Source organism: Mesoplodon bidens (genome assembly GCF_964165515.1).
Source record: "Mesoplodon bidens genome assembly, chromosome: 1".
Classification (NCBI taxonomy): Eukaryota; Metazoa; Chordata; class Mammalia; order Artiodactyla; family Ziphiidae; genus Mesoplodon; species Mesoplodon bidens.
The window spans coordinates 24,947,306-24,974,315 of NC_138176.1; the positions used below are offsets into that span (position 1 = coordinate 24,947,306).

Genomic DNA, 27,010 nt, shown 5'->3' on the forward strand with positions numbered 1-27,010 from the left:
TGCTGTACAGCAAAATAACTCAGTTATATACATACTTTTTAATATTCTTTCCCATTATGGTTTATCCTTGGAGGTTGGATATAGTTCCCTGTGTTATACAGTAGGACCCTGTTGTTTATCCATTCTAAATGTAATAGTTTGCATCTAATAACCCCAAACTCCCAGTTACATTCCAATAAAAATGTTTACTTAAAGTCTTCCAGGTGCCCGATGAGAGAGGCTGAGCCTCAAGTTTGCAGAGTTGTAGGAAAAGGCACTCACCTGGGGTGAGGTGGAAGAAATATAGACTGAGTCAGAGGATCACATACCTCACTCAGTACAACTTTCTGGAAAACCCTGGTATAGTGGCTGTTTTTAGGGTATGTGGGAGGTTTGTGGGATGGTGGTAGAAGCACAATTTGATTTAAAAGAAATTTAATAATTAAGAGTGGTTCTCCAGGATTGAGAACAGAATGGTGGCCCTATTTACCACTCTCCTGCCTTGCTCTGTCTTTCTATTCTCAGCCTTAGTCTCAGCCTTTGCAGCCAAAGATCAGAATCCCTAACAACAAAGAAAACACATCAGTTATGTGTAGTTCATCTCAGTACCTAAGCTGTGAGTTCTTCAAGAGCAGGGACCATGACTCCTCTAGCTTTTGAAAACACTGGTCCCCATCCTAACAAAGAATGGATGCCACATGTGTGTGAGAGATACCTTGGCAGGTCATCAGATCTAGATGCTTCTATGATAGTCTTTCTAGCTCAACATTCCTTCAACTTATGATACATCTCTGTCTAATGAGACAGTCAGGTTTTGAGGCAGACACATCACAGAAGACAAGAAATGCCTGTCCATGATCTGCTTCTCTAACAACCTCTGTATGTATTCAAGAACAAGGTAAGAAGTAGGTTTGGATACCTTTTGTGGACCTACCTAATTTTCCTACGCCCTGGGGCATTTCCAAAGCAGTCAGCGATTGCTGCTATGGTGTATGGAGGGGATTGGTTGGGCAGGAGGGGGCATCATGGGGCTTACCGTGAACTGCGATATCTTTTGTGTCCTGGATGAGGGCATTCCCAGCAGCCACCTGGACAGTGATGGTATTGGTTCCCTCTGCTAGGAATGTGAAGGAAATGCTGCTGTCCAAGGTGATGAGGGGCTAAAAGAGAGAAGCAGGAACACTTATTTAGTCCTTTATGGCATATCAGATTCCCTCCTTTCCTGTAAATCTCAGACTGTCACCAATCTGCATAGCATTTGCATATCCCCAAGGGATCCTAGCTTGAAAAAGGAAAAAAAAATGCACAGCTTTCTAAAACTGTGATTGTATATCCAGGAAGAGCATTAATATACTTGAAATGCACTGTAAAATGTTAATTCTGAGAGATGAAGCTAAGACTGGGCACCCTGGATTTTGCATGTCATTCTATTCCTTCTCCTGGGGCAAAGTAGAAGCATCTTTTGTAATCTATTCCTAATGACTCTGGGAATAGGCGATCACTTTTCTCTTTTCCTCTAATATTCCATGTCACTTATATTTTCATCCTGTATTCCATCGGGCTGTAAGATTTTTCAGAGAAGTGACCACATTTTATTTATTTTTGTATCAACCACCCTTGGCAAATTGTCTTACATCTAGCAGAATCCGTATATAACTTGGATGTATGGTCATATTATTGACATTTTGTTTGGCCATATCTGTGCTTTCCATTGCAAGGCATTTCTAACAATTTAAATAAGTTGGAAAACATATAAACATGCATATCTGTGCTCACTTTTTAATCTTCCCTTTTCTGTTTTCTTTCCTTGATCATAACAGACAGGGACTTGTCAAGGATAAAGAAAGAGAATAAGCATATTTTTTTTTCTTGGGAATTAGGATCTTGATAGAAGCAGGTGCTTACTGGAGAGAAGAGAATGCAGACTCTGCAACTGAAGAGTCATTATTCAGTGATTATCTTGAAGCCAGTGCCCTCGCGAGTTATCTGGTGTTTGCAAGGTAAGACATATTAGTAGGAGGCTTCTCTAAGGCAGCTCATGAAGAGATGTCACAAGTGCAGATGAGCAGACCCCTCTCCTCTCTGTGTGTTAGGACGACAATAGGATAGAGTAATGATGTAGCCAGTTGGGGATGTGTAGAGTTTCCCTTTTAAAATGTGGGTATCGGCCAGTGTTCACACAGCACACCCGTGCACCTGGACCCTGCAGAGGCTCAGAGAGGCAGCTTTCAGACAACGTCCCTCCTGCAAGACTGAAATTCCTTTCTAGCTCAGAATTTTCAACAGGGCCTCTGAAACAATAATTTGATTTCTTGACTTTAATATTCTATTGCTCTATTTTATGACCAGGCTGATGGCTGGAGTTGGACAGGATTAGAGATATTGCCCTAAGCTTTCTGACACCCTTTCTTCTCTGCTTGCTAAATGAAAGAAAGAAGTGAGTGCTGAAAGAGTTACACTCTTTATCTTAACTAAGGGTAAACCCCAGAGCCCAAGCATGCTTCGCCATACTTATGGCTCTGTGATGATACGCACAAGGGTGTGGCCTTATTAAACAACAAATGAGGTACAAGTAGGTTCTGTGATGAAAATCAACTCCCATGGGCCAACAGTGGCTGGTTAGTGTCCTGTGTTGAGAAGGAAGCTGAAGTCAAGTGGGGCTCAGCATGGCAATGTCAGCCACTGACATGGAATAAAGGAAGAATGTGTGCCACTGAGTTGCCATCTTTAGTATAACAAGAACAGAGACTTGATACTCTGGCTCTGTTACTATTTTAATGAATTGCCTTGGGCAAAATTTGTCCCCATTGTGTGCCTTAGGTCTTTATCTTTTAAATTAAAGGTTTGGGTTAGAAGTTGTGAGGACTCATTCAGAAATCAGAACACATAGGATTGATGAACGGCTTTTGGCAAAGTTTCTAGTTCCTACTAGTCAACTCATTACGACTTACCTGTCAGAATACCTTCAACTGCTTCAGTACCTAGGTCATATTCTTTGGAAGGAAAATGAGATACCTCTATATACCAAACACAATGGCTAAATTTTCTTTAAAGATAATAATATCAAATATTATTGTGGATGTGGAGCAACTGGAACCCTCATACATTTTTGGTGGGATGTACAATGGTGCAACGATGTAGGAAAAGTTCAGTTTTACAAGAAATTGCGATAATTTTTTCCAAAGTAGTTGTAACATTTCATATTTATGACTTAGCAATTGAAGTCCTGGGGATTTAGTCAAGATAAAAGAAAATATCCACAAACAAAAGAAAATGTTTATAACAGTACATTCATACTAGCCAAAAACTGAAAAGAACCTAGGAGAATTTATCAATAGGAAAATGAATAAACAAGTCATAGTATATGCATATAATGAACAGAAAAGAACAAATATTGATATACACAACAGTATGGATAAGTCCCAAAACCATAAGAAATGAAAGAAGCCTTATATGAAAGATATTCACATGGTACAATTACATTAAAAGAAGTTCTAGAAAAGGCAAATCTAATTCATGATGAAAAAAATAGTGACTGGTTCTGGGGGTTGCGGTGGGAATTGACGAGGGGCATGAGAGAACTTTTGGGAGTGATGCTAATATCTTGATAGGAGTTTGGGTTACAGGTATATGCCTTTGTTAGAACTCAGGAGCTACACACTTCAGATCTGTACATTTCATTGTTGATACATTTCATACCCACCTGGGGGAAAAAGTATAAACAAATAAAGGACTCTAGCTAATGATTTGCCACCTAAAGCATTTAGGACAAAGCATGTAAGTGCCTGAAATAAATCAAAATTTAAGATTGGTTGATGGCTGAAGAGAGGGATGGACAGATAAACAGACATGATAAAACAAGCACAGTAGATGTTAATGATAGAATACAGATGGTGGGTATGTGAATGTTCACTTCAACTTTAGTTTGTGTTTGAAGTTTTTAATAATAAAATGTTGGGAGAGAAACAAAACAAAAAAGGAATAATTGATGTGGTGTTTTTTTGTTTGTTTGTTTTTATGATCCCATGAATTGATCTGACCATAACTATATCACATTGTCCTTCCATTTTGGTTACTGCCCTCAGCTATCTCTAATCTCTCCCCAGCTCTCAGCCCCAGAATACTTTTCTCCACTAATGGTTGTCTCTTCAGGGAATCTGTACAACTACCGTGTCATCTTCTTCAGCTTTCAGGGGTCTACATGGCCCCCGCTCTCCTTTCTCTGCACACTCGTCTTATCTTAGGCTTGGGTGATGGTGCTGTGCCCGGCAATGACATCTCTTTCTGAGAGGAGTGGAATTCCTCCTGTCCCAGCAGATTTGGTCTCCTCTTTATCTGGCTGCTTTCCTAGCAGATCCAGGAACCAAACAAGGATGCAAGTCTGCAGGACAAGGGAATGCCATCTGAGGTGGGAGGGAGCATGCCATCCCACCAGCCAGTCAGGGCTCTGAGCCACAGCAAACAAACTGTGTTGAATGTGAACACTTGGCCCCCAGGTAACAGGCCCCAGGCTTCCACCCTAGGGAAATGGCAGAAGCTAATTTTGTTTTCCAAATTGCTTTTGTTTTTCATCAGCTGTTGTGACATCATGGCTGATTTCACCTTCCTTGCGAAGCAGGAACACTCCACGGGATTCTTGAGTTCTTCACTGGCCACCCATGTCTAGTGCACAACACTAAATTAAATCAAGTATTTTAAGGTTCATTTACTAACTCTGCTAGGCAAGCAGACACATTTATTAAGCCAGAGCTCTGTTAATCCCAGCAAAATCCCCACAAATCCAACAGGCGGCCAGTTGACTTCTCCGTGTTTTGTCCAAGCTGCAGGGCCAGCCCACAGCGAGGCTCATGTCCTGCCTAGGCTGCAGGCTGCATCCCTGCCCACAGAGGATCCCTCATGTGCAACAGGTCATGTATTATCCACTAAGCCCAGCAAGCTATCAATGAAGCCCTGAGTAACTAGTTAGGAGATTCCCACGTGACTAATGGATCAGGGAGCTTCAGGGAAATGTTTGGATGCAGCCTACACCAGATTTCCAATACACAGTAAGTCAAGTTAATATCGAATATTATAAAATCCCCACAATTTAAATCTATACCTTGATAAAACCTTCCATTCCTAAATTGGACAGACTGTGTAATCACTACACTTGCCTCACTTAAAACCTTCAGAAGATTACGTATGTGGAAAGTGCTTTACTTTATGAAGTGGAGAAGGCAAGCTATATAATTGTGGATATGCTATGATGAGAACTACATGAGAGAAAAGTCTAAAATACATAAAAAGACCAAAAATAAATAAAGTAAATAGACCTAAATATGTGTTACAACTATGGGAGTATTTTGAAAATTTATAGTTTTGGGGGAAAAAAATTCCCTCAACACCCCCCCCCGACACATACACCCCTGTAAAAACTCTTCAAAAGTATCTCATTGTTGAAAATATCACTGTCTATGAATCTGGTTCTATCTTCCACTATCCTATCCTAAATCTAAGTTTCTATGACAAACTAAAACACATCCGGTTATGTCATTCAAAGCCATTTGTCATCTATCCTCCCCAGTTTTAGTTCTTTAGGCAATTTCTCCCCAAATGAATCCCTCTTTCATAGTGTCTGTCTACACAGAACACAAACAGTCCCAAAGCCTTACCAGTGGGCACAAATCCCTTCCCCTCCTCTCTGGCCTCAATTCTACCACTCCTTCAATGCCAGCTTAGGACCAGCTTCATACACAACTTGCTCCAAGACCAAGAAGCCCTGCATCCATCACCCCCTAGGCTGCCTGGCTGGGCCAGTAATGTTACATTCCTATTACCATTCCTTACAGCATCTATTCTGGGATGTTAACCTCATCTTCTTGAATAGATTGTTTCTTAAGGGCAACAAATGGAATTTATACTGCTTTGTGTTCCTCATAAGATCTAGCACAAAATACAGGTTCTCGAGAAAGATCCACAGAGCTACTGATACAATTTAGCATCTCCCACTGATAGACTTGTAGGTAGATGGGCCTATAGTTGGATTTCAGGAATGCTTGCTCCCTTCTCTTTATTCGTACATCATCACACTTGCTCACTGATCATTGTGTGTGTGTGTGTTCATCTTGCCTTCTCATCAGGATTGTAATCTCCTTACAGATAGAGACAAGATTGTAAGTGCTCTTCTATCCCTAAGGGCACCAAGCAGAGGGCTGGCTATAAAGGTTTGTGGGGAGTCAACTGATTCTTATTGGGAGGTTGATTTAATTCAACCACCTGGGCAAACCTGTCCAATCCAATTCACCTGGTCACAACACATAGAAACAGACACACACATACGCATACACAGGGGATAATTTCTCCTTCATCAGTTATGTTCTGATGATCAAATAATATATATGGGGCTTCCCTGGTGGCGCAGTGGTTGAGAGTCCGCCTGCCGATGCAGGGGACACGGGCTTGTGCCCCAGTCCGGGAAGATCCCACATGCCACGGAGCGGCTGGGCCCGTAAGCCATGGCCGCTGAGCCTGCGTGTCCGGAGCCTGTGCTCCGCAACAGGAGAGGCCACAACAGTGAGAGGCCCGCATACCGCAAAAAAAAAAAAAAAAAAAAAAAAAAAAAATATATATATATATATATATATATATATATAGATGAAGAGCCTTGTGCAAGGCCGATGCTAGAAAGAAATGCTCAAATTTAGTTTAGCTCCTTTTACAGATCGGTTTGTTCATCAAAGGTAACCGCATAGCTCAACACTCAGAGCACTCACCAAGACACCCAAAGACACTCATTCATTTGCCAGGAAAATACAACGCTCACTAGATCAATTTCTGGGCACTGTGGCCACATTGATGTGTTTCTGTCATGGTGCTAGCAAAAGCATTGAAAATGTACCTCTTTTAAATGGATGGAATAACCATGCTTGAAGGTGGGAGAGAAATCTCTAGAACCATGTCAGATTTGCCACTGAGATGTAGATGTCACGGATGCAAAGGATGAGCACAGCAGTGACTGGATGTGTTCTAAGCACTTAAATGCCATTCTTTACTTAATCCTCAAAGCAATATTAGAGTGTAGTAGCTACCAGTTTTATTCTGACATCACAATGAACAAAACTAAGGCACAGAGAAATTACCTGATTTAACAAAAGGCATACAGCAAGGAGAATCTGAGTCTGGACCCCAACCCAGGTTTGTCTCATTTCAAAACCACTCTGTTCCAATGCCTCTAATGTACTATCATTCTCTTGGTTCTTTGGGAAGAAAAAACCAACTAGTAAGACCTTTGAGATCTTGGGTATTTATTTGTACAGCACTTTATGCTCAAGTTTATAGATGGAAATTCCTAAACTAAGAAGTACTTCAGGTCATCCTCAATTAAAAAAATAAAACTATAATGCCATTCTGCAATTTTAAAATTTCCCTCTCATAATACAGATTAGATAGAGAGATAGAGAGATAGATAGATAGAAAGATATTTCAAATAATAACTCAATGATGTTCGTGGATTAGATATTAGTATCCTTGATTTAGAGAAAACAACACTGAGCTTCAGATCAGGTGATTGTTCAAACTAACAGATAATTGTTAGAGAAACAGAAACTAGACTCTCCAATCACTTTGTCCACTTCTCTGTTGATCAAATATTTATTAGACACTGTCTGGTATTTCAGGCCTTAGAATAAACACCCAAAGAAAAAAATGGTGCTATAGAGAAACACTGTCTTCAGTTCCTTGTGGGCTGTTGAGTAAATCACTGGGTTCATGACGGCCAAGAACTGCCCTCCCTACACACAGTTGTTTCCCAGTAAAGATCAACAGGTGAACAAACACTAACAGAAAAGAACTCCCTGGCTGGACAGCCCAAACCTCACATCCTCAGAGGTGAAATGAACTTAAAATCCTTCTCTTTCTGATGTTCTCCTCCCAGAAGATTTTCTCTTTTTCTTTCACCATGTATGTCTGCTGGTGTTTAAAGCAGAATTTTAGAGTCTGTGATCTCCAAACAGAGTGATGCAGAGAAAGTATCCTGGGGCTGGGGGGTAAATGGTAGATGGGAATTAGGAGACCTGGGTTTAGGTCTGGCTCGACAGCTAACCAGCTGTTTGACCTTAGGATGCTCATCTCACACAGGGAACTTCACTTCTCTAATACACTAAATGGGGAATCTCATTAACTAATCTTATCTATTATCTTGGTGAATAATAACACCAGAAATGCAAAAGCATCATAGTCTATACTAAGAACTTGAAAGTCTACAGCACAAATGATGCAAACAGGAAATTGTCCCTTGGGTCCATAAATCTAATTCAGTCTTTTATCAAGCCATCCTAACTGTCAGTTTTTATACCAAAATAGAAAGCATCCATTTAGTGAGTAAACTAGTCTGTGCCAGGGAGATACATAGTATCTTACTTAGTTTTCACAAAAATCGAGATGATGCAGGCATTATTCTCTCCAGTTTGCTGTTGAGTGAATTAAAGTTTAGGTCAAATCACTTGATGAAGCTCACATAATAAACATGTAGCAGTGCTAGAAACCTAACCCTTGTCTCTTTGACCCCAAGGTCCATATTCTTTCGATCAAATCATGCTACCACCCTGGAAAAGAGCAGAATTTACAACATTGTAAATCAACTATACTTCAATATTTTTTTTTAGTTTAAAATAAGAGCAGGGATGAATCATCTCCCACTCTTACCATACAAGAGCTGAAGTTCTCTTTGGTCATCTCGTAACAAACAAACAAAACTGGCATTGTTCCATTCCTTTTTAAAAGGAATTACTACACTGGCAACTGAATATTTATTTCCCCTTTCTTTAGATATCCAGCATTTCTGAGTCTGATATATCTTTCATAAATTTTTTTAAAGTAAATGTCTAAGATGAGCAATACCAATCACATCAAGAATGACTAAAGAAAATGCAAAGACAAAAACAGGAAGAGCGAAAAACATGAAGCCCTTAAGCTGAGGAACCCTCAGCCAAACTGCCCTCAGCTTCTGTTGTACAAGTGTGGTTATTCTTGAAAAAGCTTCATCACCACCAGTTGCCAGGAGTAGGGAGTATCTGCAAAGTTCAGAGTTTGGCCCTTAAGTCCCTTTCTTTGAGACTTGGCAACATCAGTACCATGCCTAAGAAGAAGAACATCAGTACCTGGCCCTAATAGAACACCTAGTAGGTCTTGCTAAAGATGTTTACGTGCATTATTACCCCATTTGACTTTCACTGCCCTGCATTTAGATATCTAATTCACGTTTCACAGATGGTGTCACTTAATTTCAGAGATGCTAAATGACTTTCTTGATATTATACAGCAGGTGAGTAGAAAGGCTGGGATTAGAACAAAATGGAGCAACACCAATATTAGAAATATTGGTTAGAGGAGCAAGAACAACCAGGTTTGTACAGATTCTCCAAGTACCCTTTCTTCCTTAGGATTATTTGAACTTTCCCTATTATAACAATGAACTTGCTGTAGGAGGGTATGTCATATTCAATTACGTGGATTCATAGCTTCATTAAGTATCCCCTATTGCCCACATCGCTCCCCCTGCCCCCCCCCAACATCAATACAGAAGTTGAAACATGGGAACATTCAGTATAGACCTAAGCACACACCAATCAGAAAGGGCCAAACCTTTGTACTATTGCCGAACCACCAGAAATAGGTAAGGGTCCCCAGTTGGCTGGGCCACACAACTGCACTGATGTTGACCTCCTTATTTCTTATGGCAACAAATGGAACTCGGAGATGAACATGCTCCACGGGACCTAAGGGAACGAGGAGAACAATGTCAATGTTTCTATTCCTGGAACAAACAAACAATCACACTCCCAGATTCTAAATCTTAACCTCTATTACCATCACCTATAATAAAACAAGGATTGCAAACTCACAGATGTTGAGAAGTGTGTGTGTGTGTGTGTGTGTGTGTACTTGAAACGAAGTACCGTGTATAATAGGGAACTCAAATCAGGCTTCAGGTTTTTTCAGTGACATCTGAATTTAATTTCCATCCGATGAGCCCAACCTCAAATGCTTATGAACCTCCAGCCCAAGGACAAAGCTAGTTTACTGGACACTTAGTCAATAGATAGGAAGATAAAGAGTGGTCTGTTGCATTTCTGCCAATTAGCCTGTACTGTGATTGGGGGTCAGTTCATTGTATGGAGGTCTCCGCCATTATCCTCAATTGTTAATTGCTCCCATCTTGTTCAACAATCGGCCATTGTGCCTGTCATCTGCAACACTCAGTGGGTATCATTCAGAAGCTCGCAAGGCTGTTTTATAGAAAGGAAAAAGCCCATCTCCCTAAACTGAAGGAGAAATAAGTGCCAGGTTCCCAAATAATAATTTAAAAAGCTGCTTGCCAAAAGGTGACCAAGCTTCTATTTTTTTTTCTTCCTCAGAAAACTGATGTAAGCAGTCTCAGGTTCTAAACTAGCAAGTAAGAGAATAGATTGGAGCCCACCCTATGCATACTAAGTGAGGATTTTAATTTAATTCATTTCCAAAATAACGTGAGAAGAGGAAAACGCTGTTGGAAAATGTTAGTGTATCAGCATTGCCTTTGTGGGTTAGATCGGTTATTTTTTAATTCTGTGGGATTTTCTCCCCCACCCTTACCCCTTTCTTTTTCCTTTTTGTTTTCTTTTTTCCTGCCTACTTCCTTTCCTCCCTTTCTTCCCTTCCTTATATCCTTCCTACTTAGCCAAATCCAATTAAAATCTTCTAATTATCTGTCCACACTAAGTCAGAGCACATTTTCCTGGTTTCCACCATGATAGTGTTGATGAGCTAAAGTGACTAAAGGTCACAACTATAGCATGGACAGCTCTTTAGCCTGGGGGCCTTGAGTTCTTCTCATGGGTGGGACATTTTCCAGGCCACTCAGCCTTCACTACTGATGTCTTGGGTTATTTTGGAGACAGCTCAGTTTAAAGGGAAGAAAACAGATGGATACTTTTCACTTCTGCTCCTGTTTAATTTTAGATGTATGACCTTTTCCTCTATCTTACAGAACCTTGACTCTACACAGACTGTTATGCTGTCCCCTGCCTTCCATACAGTAATAAGAACATATGAACGTGATGTGTGGATGTTAAAGGTATCATATAATTAATTATGTGCTGACACTGTTTCCACCACCACCACTACCACTACCACCACATCACCGCTGTTCCTGTGTATCATTGTGTAGAAGTCCCTCTTGGGAGAGTGAGCTTTCTGAGTCCCACCGGTACCTCCTATGTTGTAAGTAAATTTATATTGGGATAAAAGGTGTTTGGACAGGGACTGATGTTTGGGTGAGGAGATTAGCCAGACTGGCTTGCCACCTCCCACATGATATTTTCCTGAACAATCAACAAGTGAATCTGTGTATCTACAGCGTGAAACTATTCTTTGCCTACTGCTCTCTCACCTGACCCCAGACATACGGCCCCTCAAGATTTCTTTCAACAAATAATTTCAAACCTGTCACTTCAGATACACATTTGGCTGAAGGTTTAATTATTTTCGATGAGTAAATCTGTTTAATTATTTTTGTATGGTTTGACTGTTGCTAAGAATAAACACACACACACACACACACACACACACATACACATGTGAGAAAATACCACCTACTTTTCATTGCCTTCTTTACTCATTTTTAGGAGTTTTTCTGGTTTATCTCTCTTTGTTGTTTGTGTGTTACTGATCATTGTGGAAGAGAATGAGGTAATGGGAAGGGGACCCTGGCCAGGTCATGTCCTAAGAGGGAGATAAGGAATCTGGGTCTTATTTTAACACCTCAGAGTTGTTCTTCATGCCCAGATTCACATCCCTCATTCTTCTCCTGCTGGGAAAGGGGCCCCTTTTATGCTCAAAGTCAATGCTTCTTTTTTTTTTTAATTGAGGTACAGCTGATTTACAATATTGTGCTAGTTCCAGGTGTACAGCAAAGTGATTCGGTTATACACATATACATATATATAGATATTCTTTTTTTCCATTCTTTTCTATTATAGGTTATTACAAGATAGTGAATATAGTTCCCTGTGCTACACAATAAATCCTTGCTGCTTATTTGTTTTACGTACAGTAGTGCGTATCTGTTAATCCCATGCTCCTAATTTATCCCTCACCCTCTCTCTTCCCCTTCGGTAACCGTAAGTCTGTTTTCTATGTCTGTGAGTCTGTTTCTGTTCTGTAAATAAGCTCATTTGTACTATTTTTTAGATAACGCTGCTGTCTTATCTCTCTCCCTCAAAACGCATGGAGCCCATTCCCCTGGCCAGCTCATGGGAACCCTGGGCTTTTCCACAGTTCAGTGATGTCGCTATGACTCATGGCCCTGGACAGGCTTCTCAGCTTTCAGTCACTCAGAGGCTTCAGCTCAACCAGGGCTTACATTGTTGGGTGCTTTGACACCCCAAAATATAAAATGAGACCTCCTTCTCCCTAAATTCATGCCAAACACAAAAGGGGTGGGGCTTCCACGAATTAGAACACCATCAAGCACGGCCACATGTATGTCAGCTGCAGGACAAGTACATTTGGGTAAATATAATCTCAAGGAGCAAGATCAAACAGCTTTTCAGGGCAAAGAACCTGAGCCAGAAGCTCCAGATGTCTATCTACAGATAAACCATGGATCGGGGAGAAGAGAGCTGAGGGATTCAGGAGGGAACACAGCAGACTCCTAAACTCCTCACTGTCAAAGAGAGCTCTTTTGATAAAAATCTAATAATCTGTGCGAGATTGGTTATTATGGGCGGCTAACAACTACCTTTGTTAGCTAATGGCCCAAGATGAGGCCAAGAGCAGGTTCCACTATAATAACTGTCTGGTAAATGCAGCCATGATTGATTTGGAGGGAATTATGAGCAAGATAAAAGTTTCAAGGGACATTTCCTTCTTCATGCACGTAACCCACAGTATAAACCTGTTCCCTGCTGTTGTGTTTTTTTGCCACTGAAATACATTGGTCACTGTGCCTGGCAGGCAAGGCCTACTCTTGGCAGAATTAGGAACATGGGTGGGGCTGATCGTTGGAATAGAGGAAAGAAAATGTTTTTTCTGTGCCTTCAGTTTCTTTTTTTTTTGTGGTACACGGGCCTCTCACTGTTGTGGTCTCTCCCGTTGCAGAGCACAGGCTCTGGACGCGCAGGCTTAGTGGCCATGGCTCACAGGCTTAGCCGCTCCATGGCATGGGGGATCTTCCCGGACCAGGGCACGAACCCGTGTCCCCTGCATCGGCAGGCAGACTCTCAACCACTGCGCCACCAGGGAAGCCCTTGTCTTCATTTTTAAATGCAGCAGAAGTGTCAGGTAGAAAGTGAATAGGAAGTACTTAGTAGTTACTAGAGCAGGTAACATTCATCATGTGCCAGGCTGGGTGCTAAGTGGCATTTTGCACACTGTGCAGAAAAACATTGATGTTGACCTGAGATCATCATCTTTAGAAAGACCTGTGGGCAAGATTGGTCCTTTGCTGGCATCTGGGAACTTGGCTCTGTGAGTGTTTCCAGGTAACAGTGAGCTGATAAGAGTGGTTCACTCTGCCTAGACTATTTTTTTTTTTTTAACCAATGATAGGGTTTATTCTGAAAAAATGCTTTCCTTGGGGAGTCTGGAATTTTGGTATACCCTAGGCAGAGGATGGCTACTTGACCAGTCCCCAGTAAAAGCCACGGGCACTGAGACTCCAATGAACTTCTCTGGTAAACAGCCCTTCATATGTGTTGCTACAACTCATTGCTGGAGGAATCATGCATGTTTCATGTGACTCCATGGGGAGAGGACTCTTGGAAGTTTGCACCTAGTATCCTCCAGACTCTGTCCCCCTGGCCCTTTCCCTCTGCTGATCTCAATGTGTCTCCTTTCAGTGTAATAAATTATAGTCTGAAGTATGACTATATGCTGAGTCTTATGAGTCCTTCCAGCAAATCACTAAACCTGGGAGGGGATGTCTTGGGGACCCCTGACACATACACATAATCCAATTTGATTCTCATAGCCTTGCTATAATCTAAGTATTAAAGGTGAGGAATCAGGGGTTTGTAAAGACTAAGAAAGTTGACTGAGAGTAGACATTTCACAAACGGATATGATCAGAATTCAAACACAGGTCTCCCTTGCTCTAAACTTGGTGCATAAACACCTTGCACACCACCCACCTGGGTTTCTGACCTGTTGCTTCTGACACAGAATGATTATTGTTGGTGTGGTGTGCTTATCACCCCTGGGGCTATTGGTGGCCCGTTTCTCACAGTACCTTCCCTCCCTCACCAGAATGTAAACTCTGCAAGGGCAGGGCCATCTCTGTATTGCCTCCCAGTGTCTAGCAGAAGGCCTTGCATATATTAAGAACTCAACAAATAGTCACTGAATAAATTAGTGAATGATTGGGTGTGCTATTTGTGTTTCCTATTTATTGTTACAAGATCCCCGTGAAGCAAGGTGCCAGTTAGAATTCAGGCATTTTGAAACTGAAGTTCAGAAGACCCAGAGGAGAAATCATTTATCTCATGGTCATGTAGTGTGGCGCCTTTAAGGATATAACACATATAATCCAGGTCTTTCTCCATGCATTTCCCTCATCACTGCTGGTCCTTATGCTACTATTGTGACCAGAATGCTAGGAGACCAAATAGGTCACTGTTTCCCAGGGACGTTTTAAGTGTAGGTTGTTTATATAGTAGTGTTTATATCTTTACTGAGTTGTTAATTAAAAAGGTGCCCCTTGCTTTCACCTAGATTCTTTTAAAGCATTTAATTTTCATCATATGTAGCATATTATTACCCAAACTATTGTGGAGTATATAAGTAAGAACCATAGAAGTCCTTAGACCCATGTGTATCATTACAACGTATAGGAAACCAATAACAGCCCCTAACAACATTTCCTTGACCCAACATTCTAAAATCATATTAAGTTTCAGTTTATATGAGTCAATTCCCAGGATAGCAAAGGCACAAAATACTTCCAGGACTAACACACAATTCTGGAACTTCAACTGTTGTTTTGGTTTGTGCCAAGCAACAGCCAATAGCCATGAAATACATTCTAGGACAACAAAAATATGTTTATCCCACACCTGGGATAAACTTGAAGTAACCTCGGATGTAAGAATTAAGTTATTTTGTGTGTTCAGTTCTACATTTAAAACAATCTGGGCATGGGTTTCTTTCATCCTTCTTCAGCTCTTCCAATGGAGAGAACAATTTGCTTTGATTTGTGCTCCCTGCGCTCAGAGTAGCTTGAAAATGAACCTGTGGCTGCGAATCAGATGAGTTCCCTCTTTCTCTGTTTTAGGAGTCTCCAAAGCACAGGGAAGGGACTTTTACTTGAATGTGTTTGCATGCGCACACTTGCTTACGTCAGAACAGAGTGGAGCTGAAAAGACAGGCCAAGTGGTAATGTTATCCAAACTTTCAAAATAATCAGTCTACTTTAGTATTATGAAACTCAAACACAGATGAGGTCACATCTCAATCTTTTGATTGGGGTCAGCATTTGGGGCAGTAGTCACACCAAATCTTGCTCAGCTTGGAATCCCGGGAAGTCTGAACAAAGGGAGTTGTCAACTGGGAAGAAAGTAAGAGAGGCGATGGCTCACGCTACTTACAAACCACGTGCAGGAAGAGGACAGCTGTGTCTGAGCCCAGGTTGTTCTCTGCATAGGCCGTCACCTGGAAGATCCCCGCACTCTTGTACACGTGCTTGATGCCGTCCTCGATGGGACTGAAGTTAGCATAGGACACTGCAATCCCATCCCCAAAGTCAAGCTGGATGTTTGTCCTTTGAAGATCACCCTGCAAGGTGGAATAGCAGTTGGCCTGGGCCCATTCACATGGTCCATCCTGATTCTTATTTGATACTTGGTCCTGTGCCTTCAGCATCACCCTCTGAGGCCCTAATCTCTCCCAGAGGGCTGAAACACCCTCGACACAATCACCAGACTCTACTGGGCACTATGAACAGGTACTATGGACCTAGTGCCCCTGTATGCCCAAGCTTGGGGCAGCCTGATTTGGTTGACACCGGCGATGGTGGATAAGGTAGAGCCTCTGTGAAGCTATGAACTGGGGAAGCCAAGGGCTTCCCTGGCTCCCTCATACACATTGTTTAATAATTTCTCTCCTGTGTCGTCATCACTGTCATCTTCCTCCTCCTCATCATCGTAGTAGTAGTAACAGCTAATACTGATAAAGTTTCTTTCCACTTCTAAGCAATTAATCCCCTCACAACTCTATAATGTAGAGAGTATTACTGGACCCATTTCTAAAATGGGGACAAAAATAAATTAAGTAATTAGATCAAAGTCTTTGCAGCCAATGCTGGAAGAGCCAAGTTTTGAACCCAGGCAGTCTGGTGTCAATACTCTCAACCACCATGCTATAACTATAATTGTCCCATTTTTTAGAATTTATTATTAGGTTCCAAGCATTATGCTAATCACATATTATATAATACCATCTTTAAAGTAACTCTGTGAGATAGGGTGATTATTTCCATTCTACAGATGAATACTGCATACCAGCTGAAACTAGACCTGTGCTCTGTTGACCTTGGGTTTCCCTAAACTTGCCTAAGCTCCCTCTTCCCTAAAGCCTTTTTTGACCATCTCAGCTCACAGATATTTCTGCCTCTTGGGACGCTAAGAGCCCCCAGGTGCTGGCTGCGGAGGTGATGTCAGTGGTTCAGTTGAGTGCATCTTACCATCCCAAGTTGATCCTTAGCTTAATAAGGGCTGATATTGAAGCCCATCCTTTCTTATCCTTCTCCCCCCTATATTGGGCCAACACTCTGGATAAATTCAATTGAACCTGACCATAAGATAAGGATCCTGGGTGAAAAAGAAGAGTCGGGTCTCTCTACTTATTAACAAACATGGTTGATGGAATAAAAAGAGAAATACATCATTTTGGAATTATCTGCCCAGTGAATGTGCATTCATCACAGTTTGACTTTCTGTCTCTTCCCCCGCAGCAACCCAGATGTGAGTTGGTTGGTATCAAAATATTGATAGGTGCTACCTTGCCCCTCACACAATGTCAACTATCCTTGAGTTTATGAATATAAATTAAAGTGGAAATGAACTGAAGGCAATTCAAATGGATAAGATCATGGCTCTTCACGTTTATTCAAGAGAAGTTTTTTATAGAGCTGGTCCTGGAGACTCCCTAGTGGGAATGTGATAATGACCTCCTCTGAATATTAAATTGCTTTAATTCAAGCACCCAGTGTGGATGAAGCCTAAAGAATCTGTCAGCCCAGGATAAGGAACCCTCACCGTCCTGTCCAGTGTGGGCCAGACTTTAAAGGTCTCTAAAGTATTCAGAGTTAGGGAAAAAACTCCTGGCCTGCTTTGGTCTCCTTCCAAGCTCTCAAGAGCACACAGTAATTTGCATTTAAATTTAGATGGCTTTGTAAATCAGGTAAGCTTTCTTGCCCCAGCACCTCAGAAAGGAGTGCCTGAAAAATTCCCTGGTTTGGAAACAGATGAAACAACTCATATAGGAAGCAAGAAGCATACAGCAGAGCTATTTCTACCCTGAATTAATGAACGCAGTCTGATTTTACTGCCCAGATCGCAGAAGACCTAAAAAGTGAACTAATGGAGCAGGTAGCTGATGGAAAATCAACTCATATGACATTCTTTATAAAAATAAGTTGAAAGGGTTAGAATCACTTTCCCCAACCCTCACACTCATACTTTCAAGACCCTTTGAAAGCCTTGTGGGCTTTTCTAATCAGTGGGATTAAGGGTTAAAAAAAAAAAAAGGAAAAATATGTGAATTCCCTTCTTCCGGCAAAGTTTACAGTATACAGTCTAATGATAATAAACATTCCTCCAAAGATGCAGACCCTAAAGGGATACCTTAAAGAATATATTCAAATTTGTACCTGCCCAGAGACAAGGGGGCCCCACTTCTGTACTGTGGGATGAAGGGAACAGGGTCCCTAAATATCCCAAGACCTCTTTCACCCCTTCCATCTTCTCCCAGGAGCCTTCACTTCTCACCATTGACTTTGTTACAAGGACTGGTGGGAAAATGTGATCTTTCTTCTCTTCCCATCTGGAAGTGGGCAATGACCTGCTTGTGAGTTCTGACCTCACAGACGCAAGAGGGTCTCCCCTACCTCCTCCATGAGGATGATGAAGGTCGCATTGCGCCCCTGCTCTGCCACCAGGCGCCCATCGGTCGTCACCACGTGGAGGCCGTGAGGGGCTTTTCCGGGGCATATCTGGGCCTTGGCGGTGTACTTCTCCCTCAGTCCGTCTGTGCAGTTGTTGGACACGATCCGCCGGTACCTGAGAGGTATTGACCATCGTCAGTGGAAGGGTTTGTGCCAGTGTGTGCACCCTTGCATGAGCACGTACGTTAGAGCGTGCAGGAGAACAAGAGTGAGACAGAGATTCCACACAGCTTCACCTAAAGGCTGAGTCCCAAAGACAACAGCCATTTAGGACACTAAGTAAATGCTGAGTAACCGCTATCCCTCCATCTCAGGAAGAGCAGCTCCTTAAACATTACTATCGATCCTACCTGGTGAAACGCAGATCGGATCAGTGTCTAAACCAGGCAAGAAAAATCAACGTCTGACTCACATATGATACAAGAGGAGACAGACCCACTGGACTAGGGAAGCAAGGAAAGCAGGTGCTTCTCTCTGCAATGGAGAGACTTGTGCCTACCTCCCTGAGGCCAGAAAGCAGCTAGAAGATCAGCCTTCCTCTAACTGTGACTACTCAGGAAGCCTCTTCCGGTCTTCCCTCTACCCCCAGGACATCATCCCATCCCCTAATACCTAATAGCCCTCACTGTGGAGCCACTGGGCTCTTTTACAGCACATTTTCTCTCCTTGTTAATATTTCATTTCTCACTCATCACCAATGCCAGACTAGAAGCACAAGTTCGAAACTCCTATTCGATCCTGCTGTGGTAAAACTGCCTCAAAGAAGAAGCTTGCATGGGAAAACCTCCCCGTAAACACTGGGACCTTCTAGGTTAAGGACATCTTTGCACACAGTGATGACATGACATCTCGCTTGACCACTGACCCCAGCACGTGAAACCGAGAGCTTGCCCACAGCCCTGACCTGCACGACAGACTTTATTTCCAGGCACATCACTGTCTGTAAGGCTGCATAAAATCAATACTCTGGTAAAACCACATAAAATAAATGCGCCACAGACACCACCACCACCACCACCATCATCACCATCATCACATCACATCTTTCATCCTGTGTGTCAGGAGTAATCAACCAGTCCATCCATGTTGCCTTTTTCTGGTGGCCTTGAAAGCAGGTGAAAGCAAATTCCTTATGAGTGATACTAGTCCTCCACTATCCCTGATATTTCCTCTCTCCCTGCCCCTCACATACTGCTGAATTACCAGCTCCACATCTCCATCCAGAGATCTCAGGAGGATGTCAAGCAAATGTTATATGTAGTTACTGCCTCATATGCAATTATAATATATCCTCTTATATATATATATATATATATTTTTTTTTTTTTTTGCAGTACACGGGCCTCTCACTGTTGTGGCCTCTCCCGTTGTGAAGCACAGGCTCCGGACACGCAGGCTCAGCGGCCATGGCTCACGGGCCCAGCCACTCCACAGCATGTGGGATCTTCCCGGACCGGGGCACGAACCCGTGTCCCTTGCATCGGCAGGCAGACTCTCAACCACTGCGCCACCAGGGAAACCCCTCAATATATTATTTTTAATTGTCAACTGAATTCATAATGGTTCTAGAGCTCCTCTGTCCAGTAAGCTAGCCACTTTCCACCTGTGGTTACTGGGAACTTGGTTAGTGGTATGTGTTGAAATGATAATATTTTGGACATACTGAGTTAAATAAAATATATTATCAAAATTAATTTCACCTTTTTAAAAAAACTTTTTCAGTGTGGCTATTTTAAAATGTTAAATTACATATGTGTCTCGTATTATAGTTCTTTTGGTCAGCACTGGTCTATATAATCAAACTTTTCTAACCTATACTTTCTTGCTGAGCTTTAGTCATTTAGAAGATATTGAGTTTTACCTATGATAGATATTTTGGTGGGTATCATGTCCTAATGCACACTTGATATCACCCAACTCTTCAGCCTCAACTGGCCAGCTGGTTGACAATTTGTACTATAAGCCAACATTTAATCAACCTGGAGATTCACTTGTAGTGAATCTTTTGAAAAAAATGAAGAGTTTTTCCCTTTCATCTTCTTGATTTATTTGATGGCTACTTGGGGTTTTGGTTCACCTAACCTGCTTAAACTTGGGTCTACCTACACATGTCACAGGATCATATGAGAAGCCCTAATGCAATTATCTTCCAGCTATGGCCAGGTATGTTCTGGCTGGGAATTTGGTGGCGTAGCTGATCTTCTGTGCCCATTATATTCCTCTTCCTCAAACTTCCTAGCACTTTAGTCTCTGACACCACATGTCTTTAAGTTTCATGCTGCTGGATCTGTAGTTTGAGTGGCTTAAATCCCTAAGACCATTCATGTACAATAAAATGACATCAACAGTGCTTAAACCTCAGCTCAGATCCCAGGAATAGCTCCCTAAGAACCAAATTTTTGGCTAAAAAATGTATGTTTCTCAGAGTATCTCAGACACTCAATATACCTCTTCCATCATGTTTTTTCTTCCTCTGTAGACATCAGTTGGGTAGATAGTACCCCGACCACTATTTTACAACCAAGTAAGGTAAAAATACTGAGCTGGTGAGGAACTTGTGTGAGATGTTAGAAGATCCATTGGAAGAGCTGAGACTGAATTCCAGAACACTTTAGTCCCTTGCCACTCAAAGATTAGTGCTAGGACCAGCAATGCTGACATCGCGTGGGAGCTTGTTGAAATGAAGAATCTCAATGTCACTCTAGATCTCCTAAATCAGAAGCTGTATTTTAACAAGATCCCCAGGTGATTCACAGCACATTAAACTTTAAAAGGCACTGTCTCAGACCACCAATCCACTTTCCAAATCTGTTCTAGGTCATAGGAGTGGCAAAGGAAAGGGGAAGACAACAGATCTCCAAGGAAAAATTTTTCAAGCATCTGAGTGAGTAAGCAATAAGTGAACAAAGAGGGAAACATACATAACTTGACAAGTACAGAGAGTGTGCCTTGACCTTCTTATTCCAGGAGTTCCTAGGATGGGACTTTCGACTTTTCATCATCGGTCTACGAGAGCTTTGGTTCATCTATCACTAGAAAGCACTGTAGTATCTGCACACCACTAGTGTTCATTTATTTCCATCAGGGTCTGGAAAATAAGGTGGCATCGCTTTCCAAAAAAGAAGGTCTGATCAAATAATAGCTATGGTATTTCAGAGGCAAATAGCAAAAGGTACTGAAATCTGGGTAATCAGAAATCTCTCTCTTTTTTTTTAACACCTTTATTGGAGTATAATTGCTTTACAATGGTGTGTTAGTTTCTGCTTTATTTTTTATTTTTTTATTTTTATTTTTTTTTGCGGTACGCGGGCCTCTCACTGCTGCGGCCCCTCCCGTTGCGGAGCACAGGCTCCGGACGCGCAGGCTCAGCGGCCATGGCCCACGGGCCCAGCCGCTCCGCGGCATGTGGGATCCTCCCGGACCGGGGCATGAACCCGTGTCCCCTGCATCGGCAGGCGGACTCCCAACCACTGCGCCACCAGGGAAGCCCATCTGCTTTATAACAAAGTGAATCAGCTATACGTATACATATATCCCCCCATCTCCTCCCTCTTGCATGTCCCTCTCACCCTCCCTATCCCACCCCTCTAGAAATCTCTTTTGATGCTACAAAAAAGCTAGCTTCAGCTAAAGAACCCTTCAGCTTTCCTCAGAAGCTACCTGTTACAATCAAACTCTATCTACACTCCACCTTGCTTCAGTAGGAATCCTCCTTTGACCCCAACTTAGGGAAATAGGGAAACAGTGATTGGACTTCCTTCAGGTGTTTTACTTACCCAGTGCTGTTAAGGTAGCTTTGACCAAGGCTGCAGTCCTTTGACAGGGATGCTGGATTGTACCAGAAAGCTGGGACACACTGGCTTTCTCCACGTCTCTCATAGCCATAGTCACTGTCGAGAAAATAAATATTGCATACTGGTGTAGATGCACCAATGTGAAAATACCCAGAGGCACACAAAAACACACCCCTTTAACCATCCCCAAAGCTGCAACATGTTCTTTAAATATTCCCAGTGGGGACAAATATTCATACTTTGAAAATGGATTTTCAGATTTGGAAATAATCCCAAAGTCATTCAGAGTTCAGTGTATAGAAGACATAATAGATTATCAGATGGAGGGTCCAGGCTTATAAAAGTATGGATGTACATAATGTGGCAGGTACACTGGCCTGGGGTGGGTGTGAGGGATGCTGTAAGCTTAAAAGTATATTTTGCATCACAGTGGATTTACTGAAATAAGTAGATGACAACCAAGAAGATGACTTTAACGGTCAAGATTTATTTCCGTGTTCAGATTCCACATTTTACTCCAAAATGGAATTCACTGATCTTATTTTCATTTTTTCTGAAATTCTCTCTCAAACAAATATACACATTTGCATTCACATATACAGAGTCATTCAAACTTTTCCCAACTATTTATAACACAGGTCCCTTGTTTCCTTTAGGAAAAAACAAAACACACACACACACACACACACACACACAAAACCCCACAAAAACTATACTGTAGCTCTTCTCCATGTTTTTGTAAAAGCCTAGCCATAGTAAAATGAAGAAACAAAGCCTGGTATGATTTTCTGCTCCTTTCCTCTACATTCCAGAATGAGGAAGTCATAGACCAGTGTAGGAGAGGAGCTCTCCCATCTGAAATGTAAATGGTGTTGCCTTACTTCTTGGACTTTTATAAAGCTCCCAGAAATGTAAATTCCAGGGTAGAAAAAGAGCAACAAAGTAGGCATGATTCCTCTTGTAACCAACCCCAGGTCATTGAAGGTGGCTTAAATTGGCGGGAGGAGTCATGCCTCCAAGTCAAGCATCCAAAGATGTCCTGAAACCCAGAGACAGGGCAGAACAATCTGGACATTTGAATACTGATCCACTGAGTGTTAATAAAACATAAAACAACAGGAAAATCGCTCTCTCCACACCCACCCCTCCTTTCGTTTTCTGCTCTCCTATTCTTTGAGCCAAGATTTAATTAAAGTCCAATGAAAATAGACGCAAATTGTCTATGTGGGTAACTAGGATAGCAATGAAAGGGAGGCAGAAAGAAAAGTTTAATTCCACATTTATTTATTACTCAGTATGTGCCTTGTCCTGTGAAGGAAGTGCCATAATCCTTATCCTCAAGGGGTTTTCAGCCTTTTGGAGAGAGGAAGACAACATGCCTCAAATCCGACAAAAGAACAGAGTAATACAGTATCAAGCAGAACACAGTGTGATACAGGATGAAGCAGTACAGTTAAGAAGTACCAACTGACTGATGAGATTATATAAATTATCTTCTCGGTTTGATCCTACCCTACCTTGTCACCATCTTCCTCCAAACCAAACTCAGGCCAACATTTAACCCTCTTTGTCTTTGTCTGTGTGATGCCCGGGGCTTTTGTGTGTGTGTGCGTGTTTTTTTAATATAAATTTATTTATTTTGGCTGCGTTGGGTCTTTGTTGCTGTGCGCGGGCTTTCTCTAGTTGCGGCGAGCGGGGGCTATTCTTCGCTGTGGTGTGTGGGCTTCTCATTGCAGTGGTTTCTCTTGTTGTGAAGCACGGGCTTTAGGCACGCGGGCTTCAGTAGTTATGGCATGCGGGTTCAGTAGTTGTGGCACGTGGGCTCTAGAGCACAGGCTCAGTAGTTGTGGTGCACGGGCTCAGTTGCTCCGCGGCATGTGGGATCTTCCCAGTCCAGGGCTCAAACCCATGTCCCCTGCATTGGCAGGTGGATTCTTAACCACTGCACCACCAGGGAAGTCCTGCCCAGGGCTTTTGAAGCACTCTACCCTTTTCTGTTTCAGGTGGTTTCCTATGTATCCTTCTTCAATATCTAGGTCTGATGAAGCCATTCTTGCTTCCCTGGACCAAACCTTTGTGGTCCTAGCATTTTAGAAACATCAAGGCTACAAAAGAGCAAACCCTTCTGTTGGTTTTGTTCGGCAATATAAGAGTCTAGAATAGGACACTGAAGGTGTTGAATAAATATTCAATGGGTGAATGATACTCTAATTACATTTATAAATGATTGCACAAATTATCCCATGGCATCTGGTCTATTTCTGCAGGGAGACTGTGAGCCCATGGTTGACTTCCCAGTGTGGACCACAGAGAGAATCCCAGGTGCTCAACAGATGCCTGTGGAGTGAGTGTGAGCTTAAGTCATTACAAATCGCTACACGGAAAGGTGAAGGTCAAGACCAGCTTTGATACGGCAAGTTTAAATGAAACTGGAAGAAAAGGAGAAAGGGACATGTCTGTCAAGGTAATCTTTTGCCATGCCTCCCCTGATCAATGACTGGAGATCTTCCAGCCTGTGAGTTCATATGGACTCAATGTTGTGCCAGCTGGTAACTGCCCATGAGAGCCAACTTAAAATTCCAGGAATTCTGCAAGTTAGTGAATGGTTGTTAAACACAACTATTATCGAAAATTAAGTTATACAAAATTTCAATTAAATAAATTATATTCAAAGGATAATAAATACCCAAAACATAGAAATTCCTCATTATTTTGCTGCATTATTATATGCAATAAATATTATATATAAAATGTCATTGTACATTTTATTATTCATGCTCTTGAAGTCATTTATGTCTATGTATCTATACAGTAAATACATAGATACATGTTGTGCTTCCTAATTCTGCATTCAATGATGCCATGTTGGTAACTTGAAATCAGATATGGTGGGAATATTTATAGCAATCAGCAAACACTACTAATCAGGGCTTATTTATTTCTTTCTTTGTTCCCAGAGAGCCGGTGCTTAAACATTTTCCAGTACAGCACTGAATATCTGATTTCTAAGCATTGTTTATCTGCAGAAAGATTTGGGCTGTGGTGTGTCTGCACTACTTCTAGAAAATTCCCTGCTTCCTTTATGAGGTAAATCTATTGAATGTCCTGTGAATCCTGAGAAATATTAGTAATCTCTGAAGGAAGGGTGTTCTCCTAAGCAGCTCTGGGAAGGAGAGAAATGTCTTATTTCTCCTTGCTAAATGTAACCATCTTTAGCAGTTCTGTTCAGCTCTGCTACCTGTTAGTGATGTAGTAATTTAAAAAGGTGCATCAGCCATGCTGCTTTGCCCCAAAGAGAAAAAGCACGTCATTAATATTTAATAACATTAATGGAAATATCACTGGCTGCCCCCAAGCTGTGGACTTCTTCATTAACTTCTGCTAAATGTATATTAAAATCTCTCATCCTGCCCAAGCTCCCTCCCAGCTCTGGAGTTTTTACAATGTCAGGAAATAAGCAGTCCCAGCTGCCGCTCCAGCTTCTTGAGGAAAGGTGGTTTTCTGTTGAATTGTGACACTTGGAGAGAATGTACCAGAAAGTTTGATTTGCCTCTGGGAAGTAAGCTGCCGCAGCTTCTGCAAACACACAGATAGTTTCCTTTAAGAAATAAGTCACCTCTGTGGTTTTCTTGACTATAAAATGGTTTAGAACTTCCAAAAGCTTTTGGGAAAACTTGTCCATTTAGGACACATAGGGACCTATGTGTCCTCCAAGTCCCATCCAGAGAGAAGCCTCAGACAATCCGAAGAAGGAATAGACAAGAAAAGGTTCAGAAATCAAAAAGCTTCTGCACGTCAGAATAGGAAGGGACACCTGTATTCCTTGGGTTCAATCCCTTCAGTTGACAGATTGGGAAGGAGAAGAAAAAGAGGAGAAATGACTTGTTAAAGATTGTACACACCTGATGATGTTAACCAAAGGTGATAACTGAGACACCTGATCCCTGGTTCAGCATTAGTGCAAGCCCATGAAACACCCATTTAATCAGTAGGGAGGGCCTAATGTCATTCTGAGCCTCTTGAAGCCATCCAAGAAGTCATGGTCTCTGCTGGCCCAGTGGTAGGGGGTATCCCACTCTCAGACTATGCACTACCCCATCATAGCCTCATCGACCCCCAGTTCCTCCATTTCTCCATTTGGGAGCTGAGGCTCTAAGATGAGTGTTCCACAGGTGTCTCTGTCTCATTTTAGGAGACAGTAGAGCACGCTGGGTTTAGGATCAGAGAGACGTTTTTGGCAGCCACAGCACGAACACTCAGAAAAGAGAAGCAACCACAACAAAAGCCACAACAAAAACAATGGACTAACAATTAACATCATCATCATTTGCTAAGGCATAGCCTCAATGTAGCTACAGAGATAGAAAGATAATTATATCCAAACCATTTCAGAAATTGTTTGAAAAATCAAACAATCATCACTCAAGTGTCTCTCCTAATCTAACCCCATGCTACCTATCTGGCCATACCCCTCTATTCATCAACAACCTTCATATATCTGCTTTCTTGGAAGTGCTGCCCATTTTCCTCATACTTATTCAGCAGCAAGTCTATACAGCTCCATCACCACTTCCTGTAGGAAGCCTTCCATCATTACTCCAGTCCTCAGGGATCTCTTTGCTCTGACCATTCCCATCACTTGCAGGTAGGACGACTGCTGTCCCACAGAAATTTCTGTGATAATGGAAATGTTTTACATCTATGCTATCCAATATGGTAGCCACTGGCCATATGTGACTTTTGAGCACCCAAAACGTGGCTAGTGGAACTGAAGAAATGAATGTTTCATTGTATTTAATTTTTTTTTGAATTTTATTTTATTTTATTTTTTATACAGCAGGTCCTTATGAGTCATCCATTTTATATACATCAGTGTATACATGTCAATCCCAATTGCCCAATTCATCACCCCCCCCCCACCCCCACCGCTTTCCCCCCTTGGTGTCCATACATTTGTTCTCTACATCTGTGTCTCAATTTCTGCCCTACAAACCGGTTCATCTGTACCATTTTTCTAGGTTCCACATATATGCACTAACATACAATATTTGTTTTCCTCTTT

General features: G+C 41.9%; 1 protein-coding gene across 1 annotated transcript in view; it reads right to left on the reverse strand.

Moving 5' to 3' along the window:
* The window catches only part of SORCS3 (sortilin related VPS10 domain containing receptor 3), a gene marked incomplete at both ends in the record, with an annotated part of 607,736 nt that overhangs the window by 14,323 nt on the left and 566,403 nt on the right, over positions 1 to 27,010 (reverse strand). Inside the window, 5 exons of the mRNA XM_081251544.1 lie at positions 1,016 to 1,139; positions 9,601 to 9,734; positions 15,579 to 15,765; positions 18,098 to 18,269; positions 21,931 to 22,044. Coding sequence (XP_081107670.1) covers positions 1,016 to 1,139; positions 9,601 to 9,734; positions 15,579 to 15,765; positions 18,098 to 18,269; positions 21,931 to 22,044 — 731 coding nt within the window. The remainder of the gene's footprint in view (positions 1 to 1,015; positions 1,140 to 9,600; positions 9,735 to 15,578; positions 15,766 to 18,097; positions 18,270 to 21,930; positions 22,045 to 27,010) is intronic.